The sequence below is a fragment of the Lynx rufus genome, unplaced genomic scaffold (genome assembly GCF_022079265.1).
Source record: "Lynx rufus isolate CCGP_SWC_20201006 ecotype Redwood Valley unplaced genomic scaffold, mLynRuf1.p SCAF_6, whole genome shotgun sequence".
Taxonomy (NCBI): domain Eukaryota; kingdom Metazoa; phylum Chordata; class Mammalia; order Carnivora; family Felidae; genus Lynx; species Lynx rufus.
In genome coordinates, this window is record NW_025814878.1 from 115575999 (window position 1) to 115598440 (window position 22442).

Consider the following 22442-nt stretch of genomic DNA (forward strand, 5'->3'; position numbering starts at 1 on the left):
AGGCAGCAGGGGTCTAGGGTTTGGGAAGAGGACTCGGCCCCTCATTCTCCTCTTCTCAGGTGGACTCCGGATTCCCTTCCCTCGGGACTGTGGGGAAGAGATGCAGAACGGAGCCAGCACCTCAAGGGCCACCACCATCTTCCTCAATGGCAACCGCGAGCGGCCCCTGAATGTGTTTTGTGACATGGAGACCGACGGGGGCGGCTGGCTGGTGGGTGGCAGACGGGCCCCCGAGGCTCTGCACGGGGCGGGGGCTGCTGAGTCAGGAGCCGTAGGCTGACGGTGCCTCCACCTGCTTCCCTGCTTCCCAGGTGTTCCAGCGCCGCATGGACGGACAGACTGACTTCTGGAGGGACTGGGAGGACTATGCCCATGGCTTTGGGAACATCTCTGGGGAGTTCTGGCTGGGTCAGTGCCTCACAGGGATTGGGGACCGGGGAAGGGGTGGAGGCCCTGTGGGCACCAGAACCCTGATGAGAGCACTCTCCCTTACCCCCAGGCAACGAGGCCCTGCACAGCCTGACAAAAGCCGGCGACTACTCCATGCGCGTGGACCTGCGGGCTGGGGACGAGGCCGTGTTTGCGCAGTACGACTCTTTCCGAGTAGACTCTGCTCCCGAGTACTACCGCCTCCATCTGGAGGGCTACCATGGCACAGCAGGTGAGGGGTGGGCCTGGGGGCTGCGGAAGGTGGGGCAGGGGGAGGGGAGGCCCTCACTGCTCCTTCTACACCTGTGCAGGGGACTCCATGAGCTACCACAGCGGCAGTGTCTTTTCTGCCCGTGATCGAGACCCCAACAACTTGCTCATCTCCTGCGCCGTCTCGTACCGCGGCGCCTGGTGGTACAGGAACTGCCACTATGCCAACCTCAACGGGCTCTATGGGAGCACAGTGGACCACCAGGTGAGGGGCCTGGGAAGCAGCCCAGAGCGGGGAGTGGGTTGGGGCCCAACCTGCTGGGGTGTGGCAGGACAAGTTACCGAGCAGCTTGGCGCCTCAGGGCCCTCATCTGTGAAATGGAAGAATGATGCCAATCTCACCAAGTTATCTGAAGGGGGAAATGAGCACGCTTTATTGGGTGTGAAGGGCCAGCCCAGATTAAGCCTCAGTCTTTGCGGTTGAGGATCATTGAAGCGGGTGGGGGAGAGGAAGGGCGATTGACTTCTGGGAACCATCTCCCGGGAGGGGCGGGGGGGGGGGAGAAGGGGGTGGTGGCAGCCAATGGGATGTCTGCCTTTGACTCCTTCTCAACAACTCCTCGCCCAGGGGGTGAGCTGGTACTACTGGAAAGGCTTCGAGTTCTCTGTACCCTTCACGGAAATGAAGCTGAGACCAAGAAGCTACCGGCCCCCAGCGGCCCGGGAAGGCTGACCACTGCTCACCTCTCCGGCGCCCCAGTATGACTGCCGAGCACTGAGGGGTCGCGCTGAGAGAAGAGCCAGGGGCCACCTTCACTCTCCAGCCACCGGAGGGAGCCTTCTCCGTCAGCGATCTCACAGCACCATGTTTACAGGGGGGGAGGGAAGGGGTTTGTACGGGAGTAATAAAAGGTGAAACTGAGGCATGTGTCCGGCGTGCATCCTGCCCTGTCACTGGTGCTGGCTCGGCCCCGGGGCCACTGCTCCCCGGGGCTGCAGCTGCACCTGGAAAGGCTGCATTGTGAGGTTGATGCCACAGTGGGACCTGGGTCGCAGAGAGGGCAGCGGGCCCGTGGGGGGCAGCAGCGTGAAGGCGTGGAGCAGCCGCGCCAGCACCACAAAGAGCTCAAGGCGTGCCAGCGGCTCGCCCAGGCACACTCGCGCTCCGCAGCCAAAGGCCAGCACTCTCGGGCTGGTGCCTGGGACCAGGAAACGATCTGTGGGCAGAAGGACAGACCCAGGGTTTGGTAGCCGCCGGGACTAGCCTCTGCCACCCCCACACCACGGGCGACCTCCCCGCCACACACCCGGCCGGAACTCATGTGGCTGCTCCCAGACTGTGTCGTCCAAGTGGGCGCCTTGCAGGTTGGGGATGACAACCGTGCCCTCGGGGATGTCGTAGCCTAAGATGCTGAGGAGAGGGTGGAGTTAGAGACCCGCCACGATTCCCCCTTTCCATCCCATGCATCCTCAGCTCTCAGAAGTCACCTGCTATGCCGCGTGGTGCGGTGAGGCAGGGCCAGGGGCACAACAGGCCGCAGGCGCAGCACTTCAGCGATGGTGGCGGTGAGCAAGGGCAGCCGTGAAGGGTCTTTGAGCGGGACTCGGGAGCCTGAAGCCCCAGGGCCCAGTTCACAGTCCAGCTCCTCCTGCAGTCGCTGCTGAATCTGGGAAATGGGAGCAAGCCTGGTGTCTGGGGCCAGAACCTTGTGCTAGCTGACCCACAGCCGCCTGGCCTCCCAGGCTCCGGCCGCTCCCTGAAGCAACCCAGCGGAACCTTCCTGCCAGCTAGGAGAAACCGCCCCCTGGGTGAACAGAGTCTGCGTGAGCGCCCTGGGGGCTGAGTTCCTGTGGCCCCGGCCAGGCTGCCCCCAGGGTGCACCTCAGGGTGGTGAAGCAAGAACGCCACAGCCCAGGAGAGGGTGGTCGCCGTGGTCTCAGTGCCACCAATGAAAAGGTCCACCACAGACATATGCACGTGTCCTTCAAGGAGCCGTCCATGGCCCTTTTCCGCTCTTGGCTTCCCCATCCCTTGGAGCATGTAGTCGGTCATGTCCCTCCACTGGCCTGCCACCATGCTGTCCTGTGGGGGGGAAGGCAAACCAGCCTGAGTGCCTGGCTTGGGGAGAGGAGTCTCAGGGGGGCAACGGGTCCAGGACTGGTGGGACGCCTCGCTCTGAGGCAGTGGTATCCCTGGCTGCGGGCTAGGGGCAGCCGGGTCCACACAGCGTTCCCACCTTGTGCTGCCTCAGCTGCTTCTCTACAATGCGGTCCCTGTTCTCCAAGGCCTGCTTCAGCCTCCGGAGGCCTGGGTTGGGGAAGAACTGGGGCAGGGAGCAAGAGAGTGGAGCTGCTGGCAAGGAAGCCTGCTCTCCCAGCCCTTCCTCCCAGGACCCAGGGAGTCTGGGCTCCACCTCCTCACCCTGAGAAAGGGAACTATGTCCAAAACTTGGATGGACCAGTGCTCCCAGCTTTTCATCAAATCTTGGACACAGTCATGAAAGGCATGTACTAAGGTGTCCTCCTGCCAAAAAAAAAAGGGGGGCGGGGGCAATCCTTTCAGTTCAGGACCAGAGAGGACCAGGGAGGGGCTAAGGAAGGGCCCAGGCACATAGGTGAGAGCAAGAGAGCCTTTACCTTGTCTCCAAAGGTGAGGCAACAGATGACACTGCAGGTGAGGAAAGAGAACTCCTTCTGGATGGCCACAGGGGTGCCGGCCTGGGCTCTCATGCGCTGTGGAGAAGGAGCGGGAACTAAACGGGCCACGGAGCTGCAGGGAGAAGTGAAGCTGACCCGGGGTGCCTGTGGGAGTCCAGCCTCACCTCACAGAACTCCTGGGTCAGCTGCTCCACCAGTGGCTCCATGGAGTTGCGGATGCCCAGCAGCAGGGCCGAGCGGGTGAGTTTCTTGTGAGCCTTCCAGAGCAGGGAATAGTCCCCTAGTGAGAGGTCCTGGTAGGGCTGAGATACCAGCTTATCTGCGAGTAGGGGAGGGGTCGAACTGACCAAGGAAGCCACAGGCCTGACCTTTCCTGCCTCCCCCAGCCTGGTATTTCCCTCAAGAAATGCCCCGATGCTTACAGGAGGGCATCTGGGGTCTGCCAGCAAAGTCCACCCATCTCCTGATCATGGCCTCCTCAATGGTCCTCTTAGAGTTCAGCACCACCACATCTGGGGGACAGCCAAAGCAAGATGTCAGCAGGGAGAGGCCCCTACCTCCCCACCGTGGTGGGGCCAGGGAGGAAGCAGACTCACCTTGCAGCCCGAGGCGGAGCCTATAGACAGGGCCCAGTTTCTGAGTCAGACCAAGCAGATAGATGGGAAGGTCGGGCTGTAGCAGGTGTAGGAAGCCGGGGGCAAGAGGTGGGAGGTGGAGGCTCCTGTACTTCCACTTGTTCCACAGCAGGCGGGCGCCGGCCAGCGCGGTCAGCAGCAGCAGCCCAAGGAGTAGCATGGCCAGAGACCCAGGCACAGGCCCTGGCGTGGCCACTTATAGCTTTTGAGGCCCTTCATACACCTCGCTGCTCGGGCTCTTCTGGGGCCTCCTTGGTCTCCTTCCCTCGGGTCCCTGCCCACTGTCCCGCCCACACAGTCTTGGCAAGACACCAGTCGACCTGGCCTTGGAGAGTCCACATTTTAAAGAGCAAGCTTCTCATCCATCAAGAAGAAAGGAAGGGAAATGCAACGCTGACCTTTTCTCCCACAGCTGGAATCAGTTTTCTGGCTGCAGGTCAACCAGGCAGAAACACGTAGTCACTCTCTGGCCTGAGCCCTCTCGTCTGGCCTGAGCCCACCACCACCCCACCCTGGACCACGTTACTGCCACGGACTTTGTCTCAGGGAGACAATGGCCGTCTCTACCTATATGCTGTCCAGGATCACCTGAGGAACAAAATTAGTTGAAAGTGGTCTGCGTGTTTTTAACTTACAGATGGGGTGGCCACGCGGCCTGCTTTGCCTGGGTCGTCCCAGTGTAATTATTCACTGTGCCGTATTTCAGCCTCAAAAGTTGAAGAAGATGAAGAATTATGTGGTCCCCCAATTTGGAGCTCTTGCTATGTACTTGATATACTCTTTGGTCGCAAGGAAAAGAGACCAACTAGAGCTGGCTTGAGCCAAAAATAAGAATTATTCTCCAAACACAGTGGTATCTCAGAGAACTGAATGAAGAGCAGGAGAGGGGACCTCACTGGCCTTGGAAGGACAGGGACAGGGGAAGGAAAAGCTGAAGAGAGGGGCCAGCTCCTCACTTGTCGCTCCTCCCTCCTCCTTGTCTGCCGCCCACCCTCTGGTCTCTCTCTGTGGTCCAGCTGTGTGTGACCCCAGGTACAGGCAGAATGGGGCTGCCTTCAGGGTCAGAGGCCACAGGTTATAGGTCCAGCCCCAGGGCGAGGGAGGGTTCCTGGTATGACTGAACGTGCCCCCCATAGATGCCAAAGTCCCCAGGAAGGAACCAGATAGCCACAGCTGGGATCATGGGTCCAGCCCTCTCCTGGAAGCTGTTGCCATAGGGGGTGGGGACCTGGCAGAGCAATCAGGAACCACCTTCTTTGAGTGAGGAGGCAGTTGAGGGGCTCAAAGGAGGGGCTTGGGGGAGAGAGCATATCGAAAGGGTGACAGTGCCGAGACGTCAGGGCTGCCTGGGGGGGGGGGGTGGGAGGTGACCTAAGGCCCAGACCATTCCCCAACTCCCCATCCCTGGCTCTGTAAACTGATCCCAGCACCCAGGACTCATTAGACCTTCTCCCCTCGAGCTTTACTCAGAGCACAGGCTATGTGGCTGGAGACCCTGAGTAGAGACACTGGCTGTGCCACCCGCCAGCTTAAAGAGGTAACTGCAGGAAGTCCTGGTGGAAGAGGCTCAGGCTCAGCCTGGACCCATGCCCAGGACCGGGAGGCAGAAGGCAGGGGTGGGATTCCTAGGGTTGGGCAGGCAGTAATAGCTGCTCCCTTCCTCCTAGTCGACCTCCTGGACCCAGGCTGCATTTTGCCACAACTGCAGCTGAATCCCTGGCTCTCATAAGTGGGTTTATGCCACCCATGCTGACTAGTTTGGGAAGAGAGATCTGATGGGCAACTACAGGGCCATGGAGACAAGAGCCCTAGGAAGCCTCTGAAATCCCAAAGAAGGCCAGAACGTCTCAAAGTTGCATGGAATAGGAGGGGACTCCATTCAAAAGAACAGTGACCTGGAAAGCTGGCATGATTCTGAACAAACCTTCACAAACTGACTTGAGATCTGGTATCTTGAAAGCCTGTTGATGCTTGATCTTGTTACCAATGGCATTGTTGCCAGCCCCATCCCTCCACCAGCCCCCACCTCCAAATCCAAGCTTCAGACATAACGGATTACATGCCGTGCCCCCAGTTGTGCCCAGTCCTGCCCCTGGCCTCTGGGCCTTTTATATTCTCTTCTGTCTGCCTCAAATGCTCCTCGTGCACCCCCAGTCTCTTTGCCTGACTCCTCAGCCTTTGGAACCCAACTTACATGTCACTTCCTCCGGGAAGCCTGTCCCTCTTCACTTCTCCCAGATCGGGTCAGATGCCCCAACTGTGTGCCACTTGGGACCATTCAGCTCCCGGGCATCACACACTTCACAGGGGATGGGGACCTGGCACAAGGAAGGTGTGGCAGGGAGTGAGAGGCCCACAAATTGCTGTTGGACGATTGAATGGCAGGCTGCTGAACAGACTCAGCTTCCATCAAAACTGATCTCGGCAGATTTCTCTAGAAGGATTTCTAGGTCGGCCTTGAAGACCCAAGGGGTGCCCCCACACAGGGGGCAGCTAGGCAGGCAGGTGAGAAGGGTTCATCCAGTAAAAGAGCAGTCTCCTTAGTGTACTGACATGCATAACACTGGGAAAGTTACCTAATGCCACTGGTAACAAGACCAAACATCAACAGGCTTTCAAGAGACCAGATGTCAGCCAAAAGCGGGAAACCCCAGAACTCCCAACTGCACAAGGGCAGAGCGGGAAACATGTGGCCAGACAGCCATTCATAAGGCAGAAGAGCTGAGGTATTAAGCTGAGCACAAGCCCTGCGTGAGGCCACAGTGACTGGCTACAGCGGGACAGTGGAGCGCCCCACAGGCACAGCAGAAGAGAGGCCTCGGTGTGGTGCTGGATCCTGTGCAGGCTGATGGGTCACAAGTCTACTCGGGGTGGTCCTATGATGGATTGAGCTCGCAGTGTGTCATCTGGGAGTGTTCAGGGAGAGCTGGATACCCCAAGGGTCATCCAGGCTCTGACAGCCTAAGACCATGCAAATCCTGGCCTGGGCCCCCCTGGAGGGGGGCACTGCAGTCAGTCCTGGAGACACACATTGACACTTTGCCGCCAAAGACCTTTATTGAGTCCCTGGTCCTTCTCAGGGACCACGTCCAGGGGTCCGGGCACAGCAACAATCCAGGCATCACCTTTCCCTGGCTCGGGCTCCTCCTGGGGGAGATGGGAGGGCAGCCCTTACACCTGGCACCCCTGAGAGCCATACACCTCAAGGAAGTCATTGAGCTGGGCGCAGGCTTCCCGATGGCGGGTGCTCCGGCACAGGCGTTCAGAGGGCATCTCCTCAACCCAGCTATTCGAGTCCAGCAGGTACTGGGGGCTGTAGGGGCAAAGGGACGGTCAGCAGGGGTGGGGAGGATAAGCTGGTGGGAGAGGAGAGCATGAAGCACCTGGCTTCTGTGGGGGTAGGGTCTGGGTGCTGGGGATCTGTTCCCTCATGAGGTGTGAGGAGAGCAAGAGACAGAGGGGCCCGGAGAACTCACTCTCCCTTGAGGTCATAGGTAGCCCCGTCCAGACCCAGGATCAAATATTCTTTCCCAGGTTCCAAGCGAAGGCGGCAGGAGGCTCGAACCAGGAAGTTTCGGGTCTGACCAGCAGTGGCCTTGGTGTCCTTGGCTGAGAGGATAATGTGCATGAGGGTTGTCAGAGGAGAAGAGAAGGTACAGGACAAGCAGGGACCAGGGGCTATGCACGGACCCGTTCATTTTGCCCTCACTGTGCCTAATGGGGAGATACAACTGCTTTCCTATTTATGGACAAGCCCAGAGCTTCTAAGATGCTGAGGGGCTTTGAGCTCAGACTCTGAACTTGAGCTATTCCAAGCAGCCAGGCCGCAAACCCTGACCTCAGCTCCCTAGATCCCCCCAGCCCCACCCGCCCAACTATTCCCTTCATACTGAAGTGCAGGACTTGGCTGATTCTGGTCTCGAAGAGGCGAAAGGCAGCTCTGCCATCTTCTCGGAGGACCTTAACCTGGAAGCCTACAAGGGAGTTCAAGAGACGGGAGCACAGGTTTGTCCCACCTGAGGCCGAGAGGAGCAGGCCCAGGCAGAGAGGCCTTGGGTGCGAGGGAAGACTGACCGTACTGCACTCGGGGGTAGTAGCAGGCAAACTTCATTCTGTACCCGGCCTCTTCCTGCAGGCCCCGCTCCAGGGCACGACGCTGTCGAGGACACTTCCCTGGTGTCAGGGGGCCCAGATGAGACAGTGTAGGCCCCAGCCTCGCTGTCTTCCCACCCCCTGCCCCAGGCCCTGGCTCTCACCCTCAGCACACTGGCAGACGTCAGCAGAGCACAATGTGGACAAGAGTTTGCTCTTAGTGGGTGCCCCATAGAAGATAGAACATTTGTGCTCTGGAGAAGAGAGAGGGCAGTTAGAATGTAGGTCCCCCTCACTGCCTCCCCAGTCCCAAGGAGCCACAGGACACCCCTGCCATCCTGCATTGCCCCAGGTCCCAATGTCCCATATGGGGACACCTACTCCAAACCTCCCAAGTGTCTCCCAAGTCCTCACCGGGGTTGTAGTAATCATACAGGGTTGCACTGGCCGGCTGTACTAGCCCCACGGCCACCTCCTGCACAGCTCCAAAGCCCACGCACTCCCGGGAGGTGGGGACCTGGCACAGTGGGGAGGAGCGGTCAGGGGCGCACACCCTGGACCCTGAAGGCCACTGTGCTGCATATCCTTGACCTGTCTCTGGTACTCGTTGGTCTTATCTCCAGTGTCCATCACATTCTATTACCTTCCGGCTGCCAGAACTCTAAGAACTGCTCCCCAAGGTCTCTGCTGACCTCACTGCCAAACAGTGACCTCATTCCAGTCTCCAGTGCCCCTGGCCCCTTGGCAGAGTCCCACATAATGGACATATTCTGCATGAAACTCTCCAAGCTTAAGGTTAGTTTTTAAGGTTTTTAAGGTCATCCCTGGTTCTGACCTCGCCATTCCTGACCATCCCCCTTCTTCCTTCCCAGAGGCGCATTCCCTGGCCCTGGCTCCCCCTGTCCCCTGCACTTCCCTGAGGAGGTCTCAGCCACTCCCTGGCTTTCACCAAACCCTTCCAGGCTGATGATTCCCACACTAAACATTCAGCCTCATTCTTGCATTAGGATTTTTGTGGGACCTATAAGTTCTCCAAATTCACTCTGCCTGCCCCTGAAGCCTACCCACACTCCTGACAGCCTTGCTTCCTCACCGATGCAACTGGGTCCTCCTTTATCTGTCACCCTAACGGCAGCTGCTGTCACTCTCCCATGCTCCATGACTCTGCAGCTCACAGCTTAGACCCAGACTCCTCTCCTCACGCACACACTGGTCCAGTTCAGCCCCTACCCTGCCCCTTTCCCTCTTGCGCTGGGCTGCCTAGGTCAACTCCTTGCCTAGAAATCTTCCTGGCTCCTCATCTTCGATGGTGTTCAACCAAACTCCTCTGCCTGGCTTCCCAGGCTAACAAGGTCTATCTTCCCTGACCCACACACACCTGGCTAATGGTGTTACAGTATCGACACAGCTTTTTCACATTTTCCCCAAGAGATTACAGTTGATGTTCAAAAAATGCTTGAGGGCACTCAAAGGGTTAATAATTCTTTGTTTTAGCCAAATAATGGCACGAAAAGACAAAAACTCATCCAAGACCAGTATCACTTTATAAAAGAAAATACATTTTAATATCAAAAACAAACCCCAGGGGCGCTGGGGTAGCTCAGTCAGTTGCTTAACTGATTTTGGCTCAGGTCATGGTCTCGCTAGGGCTTGGAGATGACAGTGCGGAGCCTGCTTGGGATCCTCTCCTTTCTCTCTGCCCCTCCCTGGCTCTCGTGTGCACATGTGCATTCTCTCTCTCTCTCTCTCTGTCTCCCTCAAAAATAAATAAACTTTAGGGGTGCCAGGGTGGCTCAGTCAGTTAAGCATCCAACTTTGGTTCAGGTCATGATCTCGCAGTTCATGAGTTTGAGCCCCGCATCGGGCTCTGTGATGACAGCTTGGAGCCTGGAGCCTGCTTTGGATTCTGTGTCTCCCTCTCTCTCTCTCTCTGTTCCTCCCCTGCTTGCACTCTGTCTCTCTCTCAAAAATAAATAAAGGTTTAAAAAAATTAAAATAAATAAACAAACTTTAAAAAACAAAAACAAAACCAGAAAAAACTAGGAAGGTCAACAACAAAAAACAAAGGCAGCCCTCAAGTTGAACCAATTCAGCTTTATGAGCAGCTGACTCTCAAGTCCTTTCCTGCTGACTGGCACTGGCCCCCACGCCGCATTAGGGGCTCAGCCCCATCGCCTACAGGCAACACAGACTCCCGGGCCTGCCCCTGACTCTGCTCTGGCACACTTTTGTCCTGTCTCCCTGCTCACATCCCAAGTTCTCTCTAAGAGCACTGGCTGCTCATACAGCTGTCTCCTGGGAAACTTCGTAACACATGCTCAGTAAATCTAGTGTGGTCTATTCCCTGCGTCACCTCTCCCTGCTCACCGAGTCAAAGTACAGCAGGACGTGGGGCCCCTCAGTCTCGAAATGACTCACGTATTGGTCAGAGAGGGAGGTCAGCTGTGGGGAAGGAGAGATGGTCACAGGGAGGTGGCCCCGGGCCCTGTACAAGACAGGGCTCAGCAGCTGGAATGGCTTCAGGGATGGAGCAGGGCTCCAGAGGGCACAAGGGGTCCCTCTGGGCAGGTGACCGCACCTTCTCCAGGTCAGCACGCAGGGCACTGAATCCACTCAGCAGGGTGATATCAGCAATGGCCATGCCCGAGAGCCCCACCTTGTCTTTCCGCCTGCAGAGACATGTCCAGGTCCCACTTGCACTGGGTTGCAGATGCCCAGCCCCAGCCTCGGTCCTGCTTCCGTCTCCCAGCCCAGCAGCTCCCCCATGTCGGGTGCAGCCCCCAGCACCCACCAGATGCACACGGTGTACTGCACTCTGGACTCCTGTTCATCAGCCACCTTGGGTGCCTCCCGCCGCCGGCGGCTCCGCCGTCTCTCAAACAGCTGCAGGGGTGTCACGGTCTGGGAACCGGTGTCTGGATCATCCTTAGCTGGGAGCTCCTCATACACATAGTCCTCATAGTCCTCATTTGCTTCCACTGCACAGGGATGGCATTGTGGCTTGGCCCCTGTCACCAGCCCCCTGAGGGCCCCACAGCCTCCAACCCCAACACTCACTTGTGTATTCGACATGGCCCATGACCGTAACTTCAATCTGAAGATCCTCACAGGTTGTGTTCTTCATGTCCAGGACATTGTAGGTACGAAGGATCTGGCTCGACAAGGAGTGAGAACAGAGGACATTTGGGGCCCAGGCCTTTCTCCAGAGTCACAGCTGGGGCATCTCCTGGGCTGAGGGATTCCAGGCCTTTCAGCCCCTCTCACCCCTCCTGACCAGTCCATAAACATGGGAGGCCCGGGAATTGGGTTAGCTTGTGTGTCATGGGGAGCAGGGACCAGTACTCAGGGGCAAGCGCTCTACACGGTGCACAGAGGAGGCTGGGATGGAAAGCTCAGGAAAGGCTTCTGGCCAAAGCTTGAAGGAGAAGAATGAATGTGTCACTTGGGGAAAAAGCAGCGTAAGGACACTGAAAGCGAGGAGAACTATGTAGATGAGTGGTTTTGTCTGACCGGGGAGGTGGGCAGGGGTTCGATCGTGTATGTGGAAGAGTCTGACTTTTCTCCAGGGCTAATCTGACTAGTGTTGTCAGGAGGTTGATCTCATGGCAGTGTGGACAATGGATCAGAGGGGTAAGATATGGGGGTAGGGAGAAGTTCCCAAATCATCGTAGCAGAGTCCAGGAAACAAGTGACAAGAGCCCAGGGTGGCAGGGGAGCAGAGGAGGAATTACTGGGACCGTAAGGAAGTGCTGGGACGGGGACACTTAAGATGGCCTCCAGAGTGGCGGCTGGGCTCTTGTGGGGAAGGGGCTCTGTCAGCCAGATGAGGGGCACAGGAGGAAGAAGGGGTTTGGGACGTGCCATGTCTGAGGTGCTGTGGGACACATGGGCCTGTGACTCAGGGGAGCAGCCTGGGTTGAGGTGCTGCGTGTGTGCACCGTCAGCACTAAAGGGTAAAAGGAAATAGCAGGTGCCCAGAGAAGGTAGAGACCAGAGTGAGGGAAAATGCCCAGGAAAGAGCAGGGGGGCCACCAACCTTGTGGTGTCTCTCTCCTTCCCCAACCATGAGCTCTGCCCTCAGGCCTCCCACTCAAGACCACAGCCCCTCCCTGTTGGGCCCTAGGCATCCAGTGCTGCTGGCTCTCACCTTCAAGGTCCCTTTGCTGTTTCCTCCTATCTTCACGTTAATCTTGCTGCCCAAGGAAAACTTGCAGGAACAGAAAAGGGAAAGGATGTCAGAAAGGCACAAGAGGGCACAACGTTGCTCCAATTTACTTCCTCCCTGAAAACCACCTCTTCTCTTCCACCTCACACTCTCACACATCTTCATGTACAGTCTCACCTCAGCCTCCTAAAAACGCTGTTTGGTACCCTCTGCATTTATTAATTTTGAGGTGGGAAAAATGAAGCTCGGAGGTTATGTGACTTTCTCCAGGTCACACTGCAAGTCTTACCACGAGGATATCAGCAAGAGAGGCCATGGGGATTCCACAAGGGGGGAGGTGGGCTGGGGATGGCTTCTGGCCTGGCCGCAGTAGGCCCAGGTGTCATGGCAAGCCAGGTGAGGGAGTGGCTCACCTCCAGCTCCTCCTCTAGGCCCTGAACTTGGTGGTTGTTCAGCTGCAGCTCATGGGACTTGAACCCATTGCGGCCTATGGAGCTGAGAGTCACATTGAGCCCCCTCTCTTCCATGGTGTGGGAAGCAATCCAGTATGCAGACAGAGCATCCAAGGCCATCACCGTGTCCTGGGGAGGTGAACCAGGACTCAGGTACTTGGTCTCAGGGCCACCTACCCCAGAGCCCCAGGGCAGCCCCTACCTGGGTGCTGCGGAATCCCCCTTGGAAGCTGCCCTGGTGAGTAAGCCAGGCTGCAGCATGGTCGGCCGTCTCTGACTTGCCCTCCTGTAGCAGCAGGTGGAGCAGGCTGTAGGCTGTGGTTTCAATCCACAGGGCTGGGGCCTGGGGCAGGGGGTCTGCCGGGCTGTGAGGAGCCAGGGTGGGTGGGACGACATTGCTCTGAGAACCAGTGACTGAGCCCCAGTACACATTATCTGGAAGTGAAGGGAGATCCACAGGTGAATGGGGGCCAGGTCCTTGTTGCCTGGCCCTGTGACGCTCTCTGTGTCGGGCTCTCCGGATTCTACCCCAATTATCTTGCTTATGCTTTCATTCCCTCTTGAGGTGTTCATTCAATTTCTCCCTTTGGGCACACTCAGGGGTCCCTGGCTCATTGCCAAAACTTGACTCACCTCCAGTCTTCTGGGCCATGGCCATGAGATTGTTGTGGGCAACACGCCGCAAGTCCTCGGGAGCCTTGGTGAGAGTCAGGGCGTAGGCAGTGATGGCAGCTGCATGGGCCCCCAGGATCCCAGCGCTTGCTCTCTCTCCCAAGAAAGTATTTGCTTTTGAGATGGAGGTTTGCTAGGAGAAAGTGGGAAGGCAGGTCACAGAGCTGGACACCTGGGTTCCTGAAGAGAAAGGGAGAGAGCTGGGGAACAGGAAAGGGCAGACCCCTAGGTGCTCTTACCACTTTCTGCTTCAGCTGCTCTGCGTTGTCGTCCTGGAAGACGGCCAGCCCATGCTGAAGGGCGATGACCACAAAGGCCGTGAGTGCTACAGTCTCATCATCTCCCACCAAGCCCCCCTAGTTGAAGGGGGTAGAAAAGGAGATGTCAACTAGGAGCAGGGAGGGGCAAGGAGAGTCCTCCCACCTAGGCTCCTCTGTCCAAACTCCCAGCCCCGAACCTGCATGGCCCTGTGTATGACCGGGTGGGGGTCCTGGAATGAACCGTCAGCCTGCTGCTGGGACAGCAGCCACCTGGCCGTCTCCTGCAACTTTTCAGGTGAGCCGCCCACCTGCTCCTGAGCCAAACTCAGTACCTTCAGCACAAAAGCCGTGAGCCTAGAGGGGAGGAAGGGATAGTGGGGAATAGTGACTGGTCCCTGTAGGGGACACATCCCCATTCCCTCAGACACCTGGTTATTCACCCTCCCAGGGTACCTGGCTCTGCCCCCACCAGCCCCAGCCCCTCTCTGAGACCCAGAAACACTCTCCCAACCTCACCAGGTGCTGCTGTCCCGTTGTATCCAAGCCCCATAGGAGCCATCTGTCTTCCGAAACTGTTGGATCCGCATGTAGCCTTGGAGAGGAGAGGCAGCTGCTGAGGCGACACTCACTCTCCCACTGTATGTGCCCGAGGCCACACTCCCCATTCCCACCAGGTGCCTCCCTTCTTCTCCCCTCTAGCCACTTGGGTTGCCCCTCTTCCTTTAACTGCCCTCTCTCAGCCCCATGCCTGCTTGCCCCTGTGCCCAGAACCTTTCTGGATCAGATCCACAGCATGGTCCTTGGTCTCGGGGGGCAGTGTGCTCCACTGCTCTGTCTTGTCCAGGTAGCGGGAAGCGGCCAGTGTTGGAGCCAAGAGGATCATGGTTTGTTCCCCGCAGCCGGTGGGAACTCTCAGGAGGGAGGCAAGGCCTCCTGGCGACAAGGCCCCTTTAGAGCCCAAAGTGTCCAATGGATCTGAGGCTATAGGGGAGGTGGAGGGTTAAGGATCAGAGAGCAGGTCTGGGAACCCATTGGGATCATGGGATCAAACAGGGGTCTGTGGGTTTCACATGAATCTGAGGGTGCTCCCGGGAAGAGACTGGAGGACAGCTCCCACCTGTAACCCTGACAAAGCTGCTGAAATCTCCATCAGGAATGATATTGGGATCAGAGTTGCCAGGAATCTCCAAGGTCCGGCCTCGGTGGTCTGTGGAGATGGGGGAAGTTGGCAGTCTGTTTTGCTGCCCATACTGCCCCCCACCCCGCCCCCACCACCTACAACCCCATTAAGACACTAATGGCTGGAGGCAGGGGGCTGCTCACCCAGGGGATTGAGTTCATAGACCATCTCCTCCGTGTGGATGGCCCCTTCCTTCTGTCTCAGGGAAAACATAGCTGTGAGAGGTCACATAGTACCACAGCCTGCCCTTCCCAGGGCATATTCCCCAGGACTTAGAGTTTGAACTTCAGGGACAGAGTTGAATCAGAATCGTAGAAGATGTAAACAGACCAAGGCATTGGGTTTGGGTGTTGGGTCTCTGGCCTGGCCAGCAGAGAGGGCGCAGGGGTGTGGGGGTATAAATCTGGGAGCCTGGGGACCTGGATTCAGGTGCTCCACTCACCTGAATTTGTAGAACCTTAGACACTGCATCCCCCACAGGGAACTCCAAGGACCCTCGAGCCACCACCTTCAGGGACACAGCAGCAGCTGCCATGGGCACCACAGAGAAGCCAACAGGCCGGGCAGAGCTCGCAGGTACCAGTACACTCTGGGCCAGCCCTCCCCCTCCAGCCAGGCACAGCCCCTCCACTGGGGTCACATGGACGCTCACCTGGGTGCAGGAAGACAGGGATGGCCAGAGCCTCAGCCCAGTTAGGCTCCTCACCCTTCACCTGCCCCAGCTCCCACCCACTCCCCTGTGTGCTCAGGCTCCTGCAAGGCCTCACGGTCAGATTTTTATCCAGGTAGTTGTAGAGGACAGGTCGCAGCTCAAGCTGCTCAAAGCGGCGGACAGAGAGGGGCAGGCGGAGGTGCAGGTGGAATTCACGGAACACTCGGAGCTGGGCCGGTGTAGCCACACACAGGCCTGAAGGACAAGGCAGGGAGGGATGGAAGAGGGGGCAGAGACCAGAGGCAGGGGGCACCATGGCCGCAGGGCCCCAGGCAGGAGGGGCAGGGGATGACCCAGATCTGCCCCCCACCTGCCGCCACATTCTAGCCTCCCAGCCCCAGTGCATGCCAACACAGACTTCTCCAGCATTCTGCCCCAAGTCCTATACTAAGAGCAAAGGGCTAAGTGGGGAGCCTAGGCTGGAGGGAGACAGAAGCAGGAGGCCTGAGGTCCAGGCAGGGCAATCTCACCTGTGCTTGCAGACAAGCTCACACCATGGATCTCCCATGTGGTCAGAGAGTCAGGAAGCACCTGTGACAATCTGTGGTGGGAAAGGAGAGAAGCCCTGTCACACCCTAGGCTGGCTGCAAACACAGCGCAGAGATAAGGCCAGGCCCACCGCACCCCCTCACTGGTAGAAGCGGTCCACTGTTTCCACTCTCCAGAGCCAGTTCTCTGGGAAGAAGCTACGCACAGCAATGTCATCTTCATCGATCAGGTCCTCCTCCTGCAGGGCCTCTAGGACTAGGGAACCACAGTGGAGGGGAATGAGGAGGGGACCATTCTGCCCTTCCAGGTGCTCCTTCCTGTCCCCCAGCCCCACCCAGAGCCTCACCTCGGGCAAGGCCCCCCTGGCTCCTGGACTGGGACTTCTTGCGCAGGCTCTCCGCAAACTGGCAGCAGGACAGGAAGGGCTCCTGGCAGCCTGGCTGCCGCACACGAGCCGCCCGCTGCTCACAGGAGCGTATCATGGGCAACCGTGTCAGCCCATCCTGGCAGCAGCGCCTGGCTTCCTGGGAAGCATACTCGCCCACTGCAGGGCCAGGTGAGGGTAAACGTGGGGGAACCGGAAGGAGATACATCCCATTCCCCACCCTGACCTCCAGATACACAAGGACTCACCCTGAGAGATCAGGAACTCAAACGAGGCCAGTGGAGAGGGCCTCCATCCACATTCAACCCCAGAACTCAGGTCTCTGGCCCCAAATACCATATACAGGCTCACTCAGTAGCAGAGCAGCCAAGAGGCAGAACCCACTCACCCTGACCCTTGGGCCCAAGTGGAGAGCTACATAGGCACCCACAACTCACGCTTCTCATGAATCGCCTTTTGGAAGTTCACGTTTCTCTTTTTCCGGGTTTTCTTCTCCTTGGGACAGCTCATACCTGGTAGAAAGCAGAAGTGCAGCCAAGAGTAGGGTGTATGGCCTCTCACCTCCCCTCCCTGCCCCCTTTCACTGGCCCAGCCCATCCTGCCAATCCTCTTCCCATTTTACACCCTCAGACCCCTCCTCCTTCCTGATTTCCCTACCACCCAACTCCCCCTTCCTCCTCTGTTCTCACTCTTTCTGACTGAGGTCAATACGTCTCCATCAGAAAAGGCCAGACCAGCTGCCTCAAACACCTGACGGGCATTGTCCCCACCTCCAGGACCACAGCCAAGGTCATAGCTGTTCATAACTTCGAAGACCTGGCAAGAAAAGGCCGGAATGTTGCAGACAAGTTGAGGGGCCAGACTGGCGCTCGGCTTCAGGTGAGAAGGCAGGGTACGAGCAACCGTGAAAGACATACAGAGAGTAGGGAAATAGAGACCACAAGGGGCTGGGCTTGGGGGAAGACTGGGGGTAGTCCGTGGGGAGCTTGAGTGAGATCTAGGGGCTGGGACCAGGGCTCAGGGCTCAGGACAGCAAGAGAATGAGCCACAGAGAGGAGGGAAGGCTGGGGAGAACAGAGGGTCTTGACAAACCTTGCCCATGTTGAGGGGTTTGTGGGACCTCCCACCCACAGCATACAAAGCCATGTCCATAGCTCCCAGTGCCACCAGGGCTGGAGAATCTGTTTGCAACTGGAGCTTTACAGGCTCCCCAGGATGATATGTCTTGCTGCTGTCCACATTCAGCTCCAGCTGGCAGAGGCAGGAGGTAGGGGGCAGTCAGAGTGGGGAGAGCTTCTTCATTCCCTCTTCTTTCTCTCTTAACCCCCTAACACACAGACACACCACCTCTCCCAATGCCAGTTACCTTGCCCTCACAGGCCCCGGCCTGGACGTCCACTCGAAGGGAGTTGGCCACTGGGATGCCCCCATGATAGTAGAAGGCCACAAGGTAGAAGGAGGGTACCAAGTGACGGTCCACAAACACAGAGACTGAGGTCAGTTCCCCTCTGGGCTCTCGATTCACAGACACGATCCGGCCCCGGGATAGGATCTGGGTCAAGAATTGTTTCCTCTTCACTGCACATCCCCAATCCTGAAACCATTCCCTCCAACCCCAAGGGTTCTTTCCTGCCTAAGATCCTCCCTGCACCCCCCCTCTCTCGACAACCCAGCTTATGCACACCATGTAGTAGTAATGAGAGAAGCTGTCCCCACTGATGCCCACAGCTTGCAGATTCAGGTTGAGAGTGTCCCCGACACGAGGGGGTCGAGGATCTGGCCGCACAATGGACAGGAATGGGGAGCCTGAGCGTGGGGCTCTCACAGCAAACCTGCCTATGGCTGGATGAGGGGAGCCTGCAGACACCTGGAAAGAAGAGCAGGGCAGGCATAGGGTCAGTGGCAAGGACCCGGTACCCAGCTCCTTCCCCCAGCCTGGGACATGGATTCTTAGAAAGCCAGCCAGCCAGCCAGCCTTTATTTCCTTCTGCTACCCTGTCTCACGAGTGGGAGTCCTACCAAGAGCTGCACTTCTGAGATGGTCGGAGAGGTAGCAATGGGAATAATGACTTGGCCGCTCCCATCTGTGTTTCGTTCAAAGTCCTGGATTCTAGAAGCAGATCCAGAAGACAACGTGGCAGAAACTTTGACAGGAACACCAGAAGCTGGGGAGCCAGACATGTCTCGGACCAGGGCCTAGGTGAGTGAGGGTGGGACAGGCAAAGGAGAGTGGCCAGTGAGGCCGTGTGCCCTCCTGGCAACATCCCCTCCCCTGACTCATCCTCCCCTTCCAGATGAAACCTGCAGCAGAAAGGGGGCCCCAGGCACGAGGTGTCGCTTAGTCTTGCTAAGATCCAAGGAGAAGGGAGATGACACAAAACGCCAAGATGTGAGCTCTGCTTCCTCCATCTCTCCCCCTGCAAGACAGAGGTGGAAGACAGAAAGCCATAGCCAAGGAGAGAGAAACAGGAGAGCAAGGGGGAACACAGCTCAAGTGTTTCCTGCCCACCAGACAGTGAACCCCTTAGGGCACAGGTCACCTTATATTCATCTCTGTTTGTAGAAGCCAACACAGGACCCAGCACACAGATAGTGTTACTATATGTCTGCTGGCTGGCTGGAGGGATGGATGGAGGGAGGGAAGGAGGGAGGGAGGGAGGGAGGAAAGGAAGTATGGAAGGATGAGTGAAAAAAGAGGGGGGGAAAAGACATCTTCTCCCAAAACCACCCAGAAACACAGCTGGGGAGAGACAGTCTCCTGGATCTTCCCTGGCTTCGGGTATAAGACAAGGGTAAGAGGAACAGAGGATGGTGTCGATGCTGGAGAACAGAGGGTCAGCTCAGAGGTCAGAGGCAAGGGTCTGGGATCATAATCAGGGAAACCTCTCACCTGGAGACTCAATGATGGCAGCTGCAACATAGAGGCGCAGCCCTGGGAGGTCAGCAACATTAACCTTAAGCTTCTCAAGGGCACCCTGAACCTCAGCCTTTGAGAGGGAAATATGGCACTGGCCATCTACCAGCTGGGGGAAAGAAGAAAACAGGGTATGGGTGCGATTTGTCTCCCACTTCACTTCCCCCACACCCTCCTCACCTTCCCCACACCCCCACCCTCCTTCCTACCTTGGTCTGACTCTCCAGCCCCCGAAGGAAAGTCTTATCACCATCCTCACCCAGGAGCCCGAAGCGCACATATGCCACCCCTTGCACTGGCTTCCCATAGATGTACCTGCCGCCACAGAGAGATCAAGAAGTTAGGTCTAGGAAATAAGGGCAATGTCCACGGTGGGGAGGGGGGCACGCTGAGGCAAGGGGGAGGCAGGGCTTCACAGTTCCTTCATACTGAGTGGCGAGCCGTGGGTGCCCCACGTGGGGGATGGGAGAGTTACCTGGCCTGGACGTCTAATTGGATTTCATCAAGAAAGCCAGGCGTTGTCAGGATGTAGGGCTTTCCGGGAACAATCTTCACCTCAAAGTTGGGAAGGACTGACCCGGGGTGAAGGGGTGGCAGGTCAGACTCTAGTGAAAGGACCCTTCAAAGACGTCCCTCCCCTCCGGGCTGTGGTACCCATACCTCCCTGCTCCTGCCCTGCCCCCACCACCTCTCCTTCTATCCATATCTCCTTTAGGAAAGGAGCTGCCTGTCCCTCGTGTCTCCAGCTCTTACCATACTTCTTCACCTCAAACTGGGTGCTGCTGTTAGATTCTCGGCCGTCTGAGAACCGGGCTGAGATCTTCCATGTCCCTGGCCTACAAGTGGGAGAGGGACTCAGCCCACTTGTGCAAGAGGCACACAGACAGCCAGAGGCCTGGCTCCCGGGAGGAGGACTGACTGGCAGGGGGTGGGGGGGGGACCCGAACTGGGGGATGTGGGGGAGAACTCGAGGTCTGACTGGGCACTGGAGGGGGACAGCCAAGGGAAATAGGAATGGGAGGGGCCATCTCCAGGTGGGGGGAGCTCACTCTGAGATATCGGGAATCACAAAGTCATCCTGGAAGAGGGAGGAGGGAGTGTACACTTCCTTCTTCCGCACAAGGAGGCCATGAGAGTTCTGCAATGGGAGAAGTGGTTATGAGAGGGAGGTCAGATTAGCAGCCCTGCTGAACAGAAGGTCAGAGGTCAGGGTCTCACCTCTACTGTAACTGTAAGAGTGTCAGTGGATGGGCGCATGTTCTGATCCAGAGCAAAGACTCGGTACCGAACTAGGAGAGGAAGGCAAGAGGTGAGCAGGAATCCATTTGCAAAGGGTGGGTCCGGCCCCCATTGCTTCCAGGGATTGAGGGGAAGGACAACAAATATTTGCTAAGCAGCCTTCCTGTGTGGCATGATCAGGCTATCTCACTTACAGGGTGTCAAACATGTCTTGAGCAGACTGGGTGACAAAGGTAGAGGCCCTAGGGCTCAGACTCACCCCGCTGGCCAGGGTTATAAACGGGCTGGTCAGTCTGCAGAAAGAGATGCCCTCGGCGAGAGGAGAAACGCAGGTTGACACCCTGAATGTCTGTATTTCTGGACAGATAATTCTTCAGCCACGGTGACTTGGCCACTAGCTGGACCTCAGGGCCACCAAGGAGGAGGTGGAGGCCACAGCTTTCTGCATCTTTCAGGGAGACCTGTCAGGAGATGGAGAGGGAGCAGATCACAGAGCAGAAGGAAAAAGCCAGAGTCTGAGATAGAAACAGGAAAGGCAACAGTGTGGAGATGGGGGGAGAAGAGGAGGGGAGGGAGGCTAGTGAGAAGGCAAAAGCACTTATAAGACAGAGGCGGGGACATCTGGGTGGCTCAGTGGGTTAAGCCTCAGACTTCGGCTCAGGTCATGATCTTGAGGTTCGTGGGCTTGAGCCCCAAGTCGGGCTCTGTGCTTACAGCTCAGAACCAGGAGCCTGCTTTGGATTCTGTGTCTCCCTCTCTCTCTCTGCTCCTCCCCCACTTGTGTGCTCTCTCTCTCTCTCTCTCTCTCTCTCTCTCTCTCCCTCTCTCTCTCTCTCTCTCTCAAAAATAAATAAGTAAATGTTAAAAAAACAAGAAGAAGACAGAAGGGAACAGGGTGACAGGGTGGGAAGTGCTAAGAAGCAGTAGAAGGGAGTGGAGTCCAGTTACCTGGAGGCTGAGGAGCACAAAGTCTTTTTCTGAGCTGAGGGTGAAGTCCACCTGTGGGGAGCAGAGTGCTTTCAAGCCGGATGGGTTTCTCAGGAACACTGATCCTGTCACTACCTGTCCCCGGGGAGCATCCTGGAGCTGTAGCCCCACTGATAGAGGAACCCCCAGGTGAACCACAGAAGGAGAAAACAGGAGCAACCTAGGGAGAACAGGAAGGGGTCAGCATTCAGTGACACTCGGGCCCCTCCACCCCTCACTCCACAATTAGGTCCCCCACGCCTGCTCTCCCATCACCAGCCCTGTCCCACTCAAGCACTACAGTGTTCTTCCTCCAGGACCTGGGCTTCTGCAGAGACAAGGCGAAGAAGTTGGACATCCAGATGAGCCCCCAGAGGAGCCTCATGGCTGGAAGATCCAAGAGAGATGAGACCCGTCTGTCTGCCTCCTCCTTTCTAGTCAGCCCAGAGCTTGGAGCAGATTTGACTCTGGACCTTGCTCCTCCCCTGGCCAAACTAAGCTGGGAAACCATGTGACAGGCAAGAAATGCAACTGGCCCTAGGCCCAGTATTTGGAGGGGGTAGGGCACACACCCCGGGCACCTGGGTCTCTGAGAGAATCTGAGGAAATCCTGGCTTGGAGTTACATATTGTCCTTCCCTGTTAACCCCTCTCACCCAGAGCCCTGGGCAGCCCCCCTACTGCATGTATCTGCGTACATGTATATAGAGAGATGGTCCAGTAGGCATGGGCAGAGTAGAGACCAATGTGGCTCAGCACGAGGGGGCACAAGACACTTCTCTCATACCACAACCCCCACAAAACCTGAATGACACCAGGCCTTTGCTTTGTGTAGGCCTTAACAGAAATTCTGTGGTTTAGGAGATCGGGCATACCTTCACCATCCTACAGGGAGAACCGACCTTAATGTACTTATTTCTCTGAACAATGAGGCAAAGCTCAGGCCCAAATTTGGCTTGAACTCTACCCCCAAACAAGGCGCCCA

The 22442-nt window shown here is 57.3% G+C and overlaps 3 protein-coding genes across 4 annotated transcripts in view; 1 reads left to right on the forward strand and 2 right to left on the reverse strand.

Moving 5' to 3' along the window:
* Positions 1-1378, forward strand: part of TNXB (tenascin XB) — a 47261-nt gene extending 45883 nt beyond the window's left edge. The window contains exons 38-42 of the mRNA XM_047101946.1: positions 60-211; positions 312-408; positions 500-661; positions 741-904; positions 1268-1378. Coding sequence (XP_046957902.1) covers positions 60-211; positions 312-408; positions 500-661; positions 741-904; positions 1268-1372 — 680 coding nt within the window. The 3' untranslated portion in view covers positions 1373-1378. The remainder of the gene's footprint in view (positions 1-59; positions 212-311; positions 409-499; positions 662-740; positions 905-1267) is intronic.
* A 118-nt stretch (positions 1379-1496) lies between these two features.
* LOC124528377 (steroid 21-hydroxylase) lies at positions 1497-4092 on the reverse strand. Of its 2 annotated transcripts, none has more exons than XM_047101948.1 (10): positions 3894-4092; positions 3720-3809; positions 3462-3616; positions 3277-3372; positions 3062-3163; positions 2877-2963; positions 2522-2722; positions 2128-2306; positions 1947-2050; positions 1497-1856 (listed from the first exon to the last, which is right to left on the reverse strand). In XM_047101948.1, exons 1-10 carry the CDS (start codon positions 4090-4092, stop codon positions 1591-1593), a joined length of 1479 nt encoding a protein of 492 aa, XP_046957904.1. In that variant the 3' UTR covers positions 1497-1590. The 2 variants fall into 2 exon arrangements, with proteins under 2 accessions (XP_046957904.1, XP_046957905.1); XM_047101949.1 differs by having other exon boundaries at positions 3271-3372.
* Positions 4093-6963: 2871 nt separating this feature from the next.
* Positions 6964-21855, reverse strand: LOC124528092 (complement C4-A-like). The gene is made up of 41 exons (XM_047101452.1): positions 21779-21855; positions 21441-21639; positions 20752-20953; positions 20472-20542; positions 20303-20391; positions 20007-20089; positions 19729-19825; positions 19463-19568; positions 19230-19362; positions 18641-18756; positions 18359-18535; positions 18024-18206; positions 17706-17891; positions 17432-17590; positions 17029-17155; positions 16777-16851; positions 16301-16498; positions 16098-16209; positions 15936-16006; positions 15521-15660; positions 15196-15405; positions 14897-14948; positions 14691-14780; positions 14345-14554; positions 14090-14165; positions 13771-13927; positions 13553-13669; positions 13275-13446; positions 12844-13076; positions 12603-12770; positions 12172-12231; positions 11082-11175; positions 10816-11002; positions 10603-10693; positions 10392-10466; positions 8439-8541; positions 8189-8278; positions 8007-8105; positions 7823-7906; positions 7409-7541; positions 6964-7245 (listed from the first exon to the last, which is right to left on the reverse strand). The coding sequence occupies exons 1-41, from the start codon at positions 21841-21843 to the stop codon at positions 7104-7106; spliced, it is 5232 nt and encodes a 1743-aa protein (XP_046957408.1). The 5' UTR covers positions 21844-21855; the 3' UTR covers positions 6964-7103.
* Positions 21856-22442: the final 587 nt, after the last annotated feature.

What these genes read in the sequence shown, in the direction of transcription:
- LOC124528377 (XM_047101949.1), bottom strand. Translation starts at nt 4,092, where the DNA reads ATGCTACTCCTTGGGCTGCTGCTGCTGACCGCGCTGGCCGGCGCCCGC. An exon ending in TGACCCAGGAGTTCTGTGAG is followed by an intron (nt 3,373 to 3,461) that starts GTGAGGCTGGAC and finishes CCTTCTCCACAG; the next exon opens with CGCATGAGAGCCCAGGCCGG. An exon ending in ACATAGTTCCCTTTCTCAGG is followed by an intron (nt 2,964 to 3,061) that starts GTGAGGAGGTGG and finishes TCCCTGCCCCAG; the next exon opens with TTCTTCCCCAACCCAGGCCT.
- LOC124528092 (XM_047101452.1), bottom strand. Translation starts at nt 21,843, where the DNA reads ATGAGGCTCCTCTGGGGGCTCATCTGGATGTCCAACTTCTTCGCCTTG. An exon ending in TGTGGATCTGATCCAGAAAG is followed by an intron (nt 14,166 to 14,344) that starts GTTCTGGGCACA and finishes CTCCTCTCCAAG; the next exon opens with GCTACATGCGGATCCAACAG. An exon ending in CAGCCAAGTCCTGCACTTCA is followed by an intron (nt 7,542 to 7,822) that starts GTATGAAGGGAA and finishes TTATCCTCTCAG; the next exon opens with CCAAGGACACCAAGGCCACT.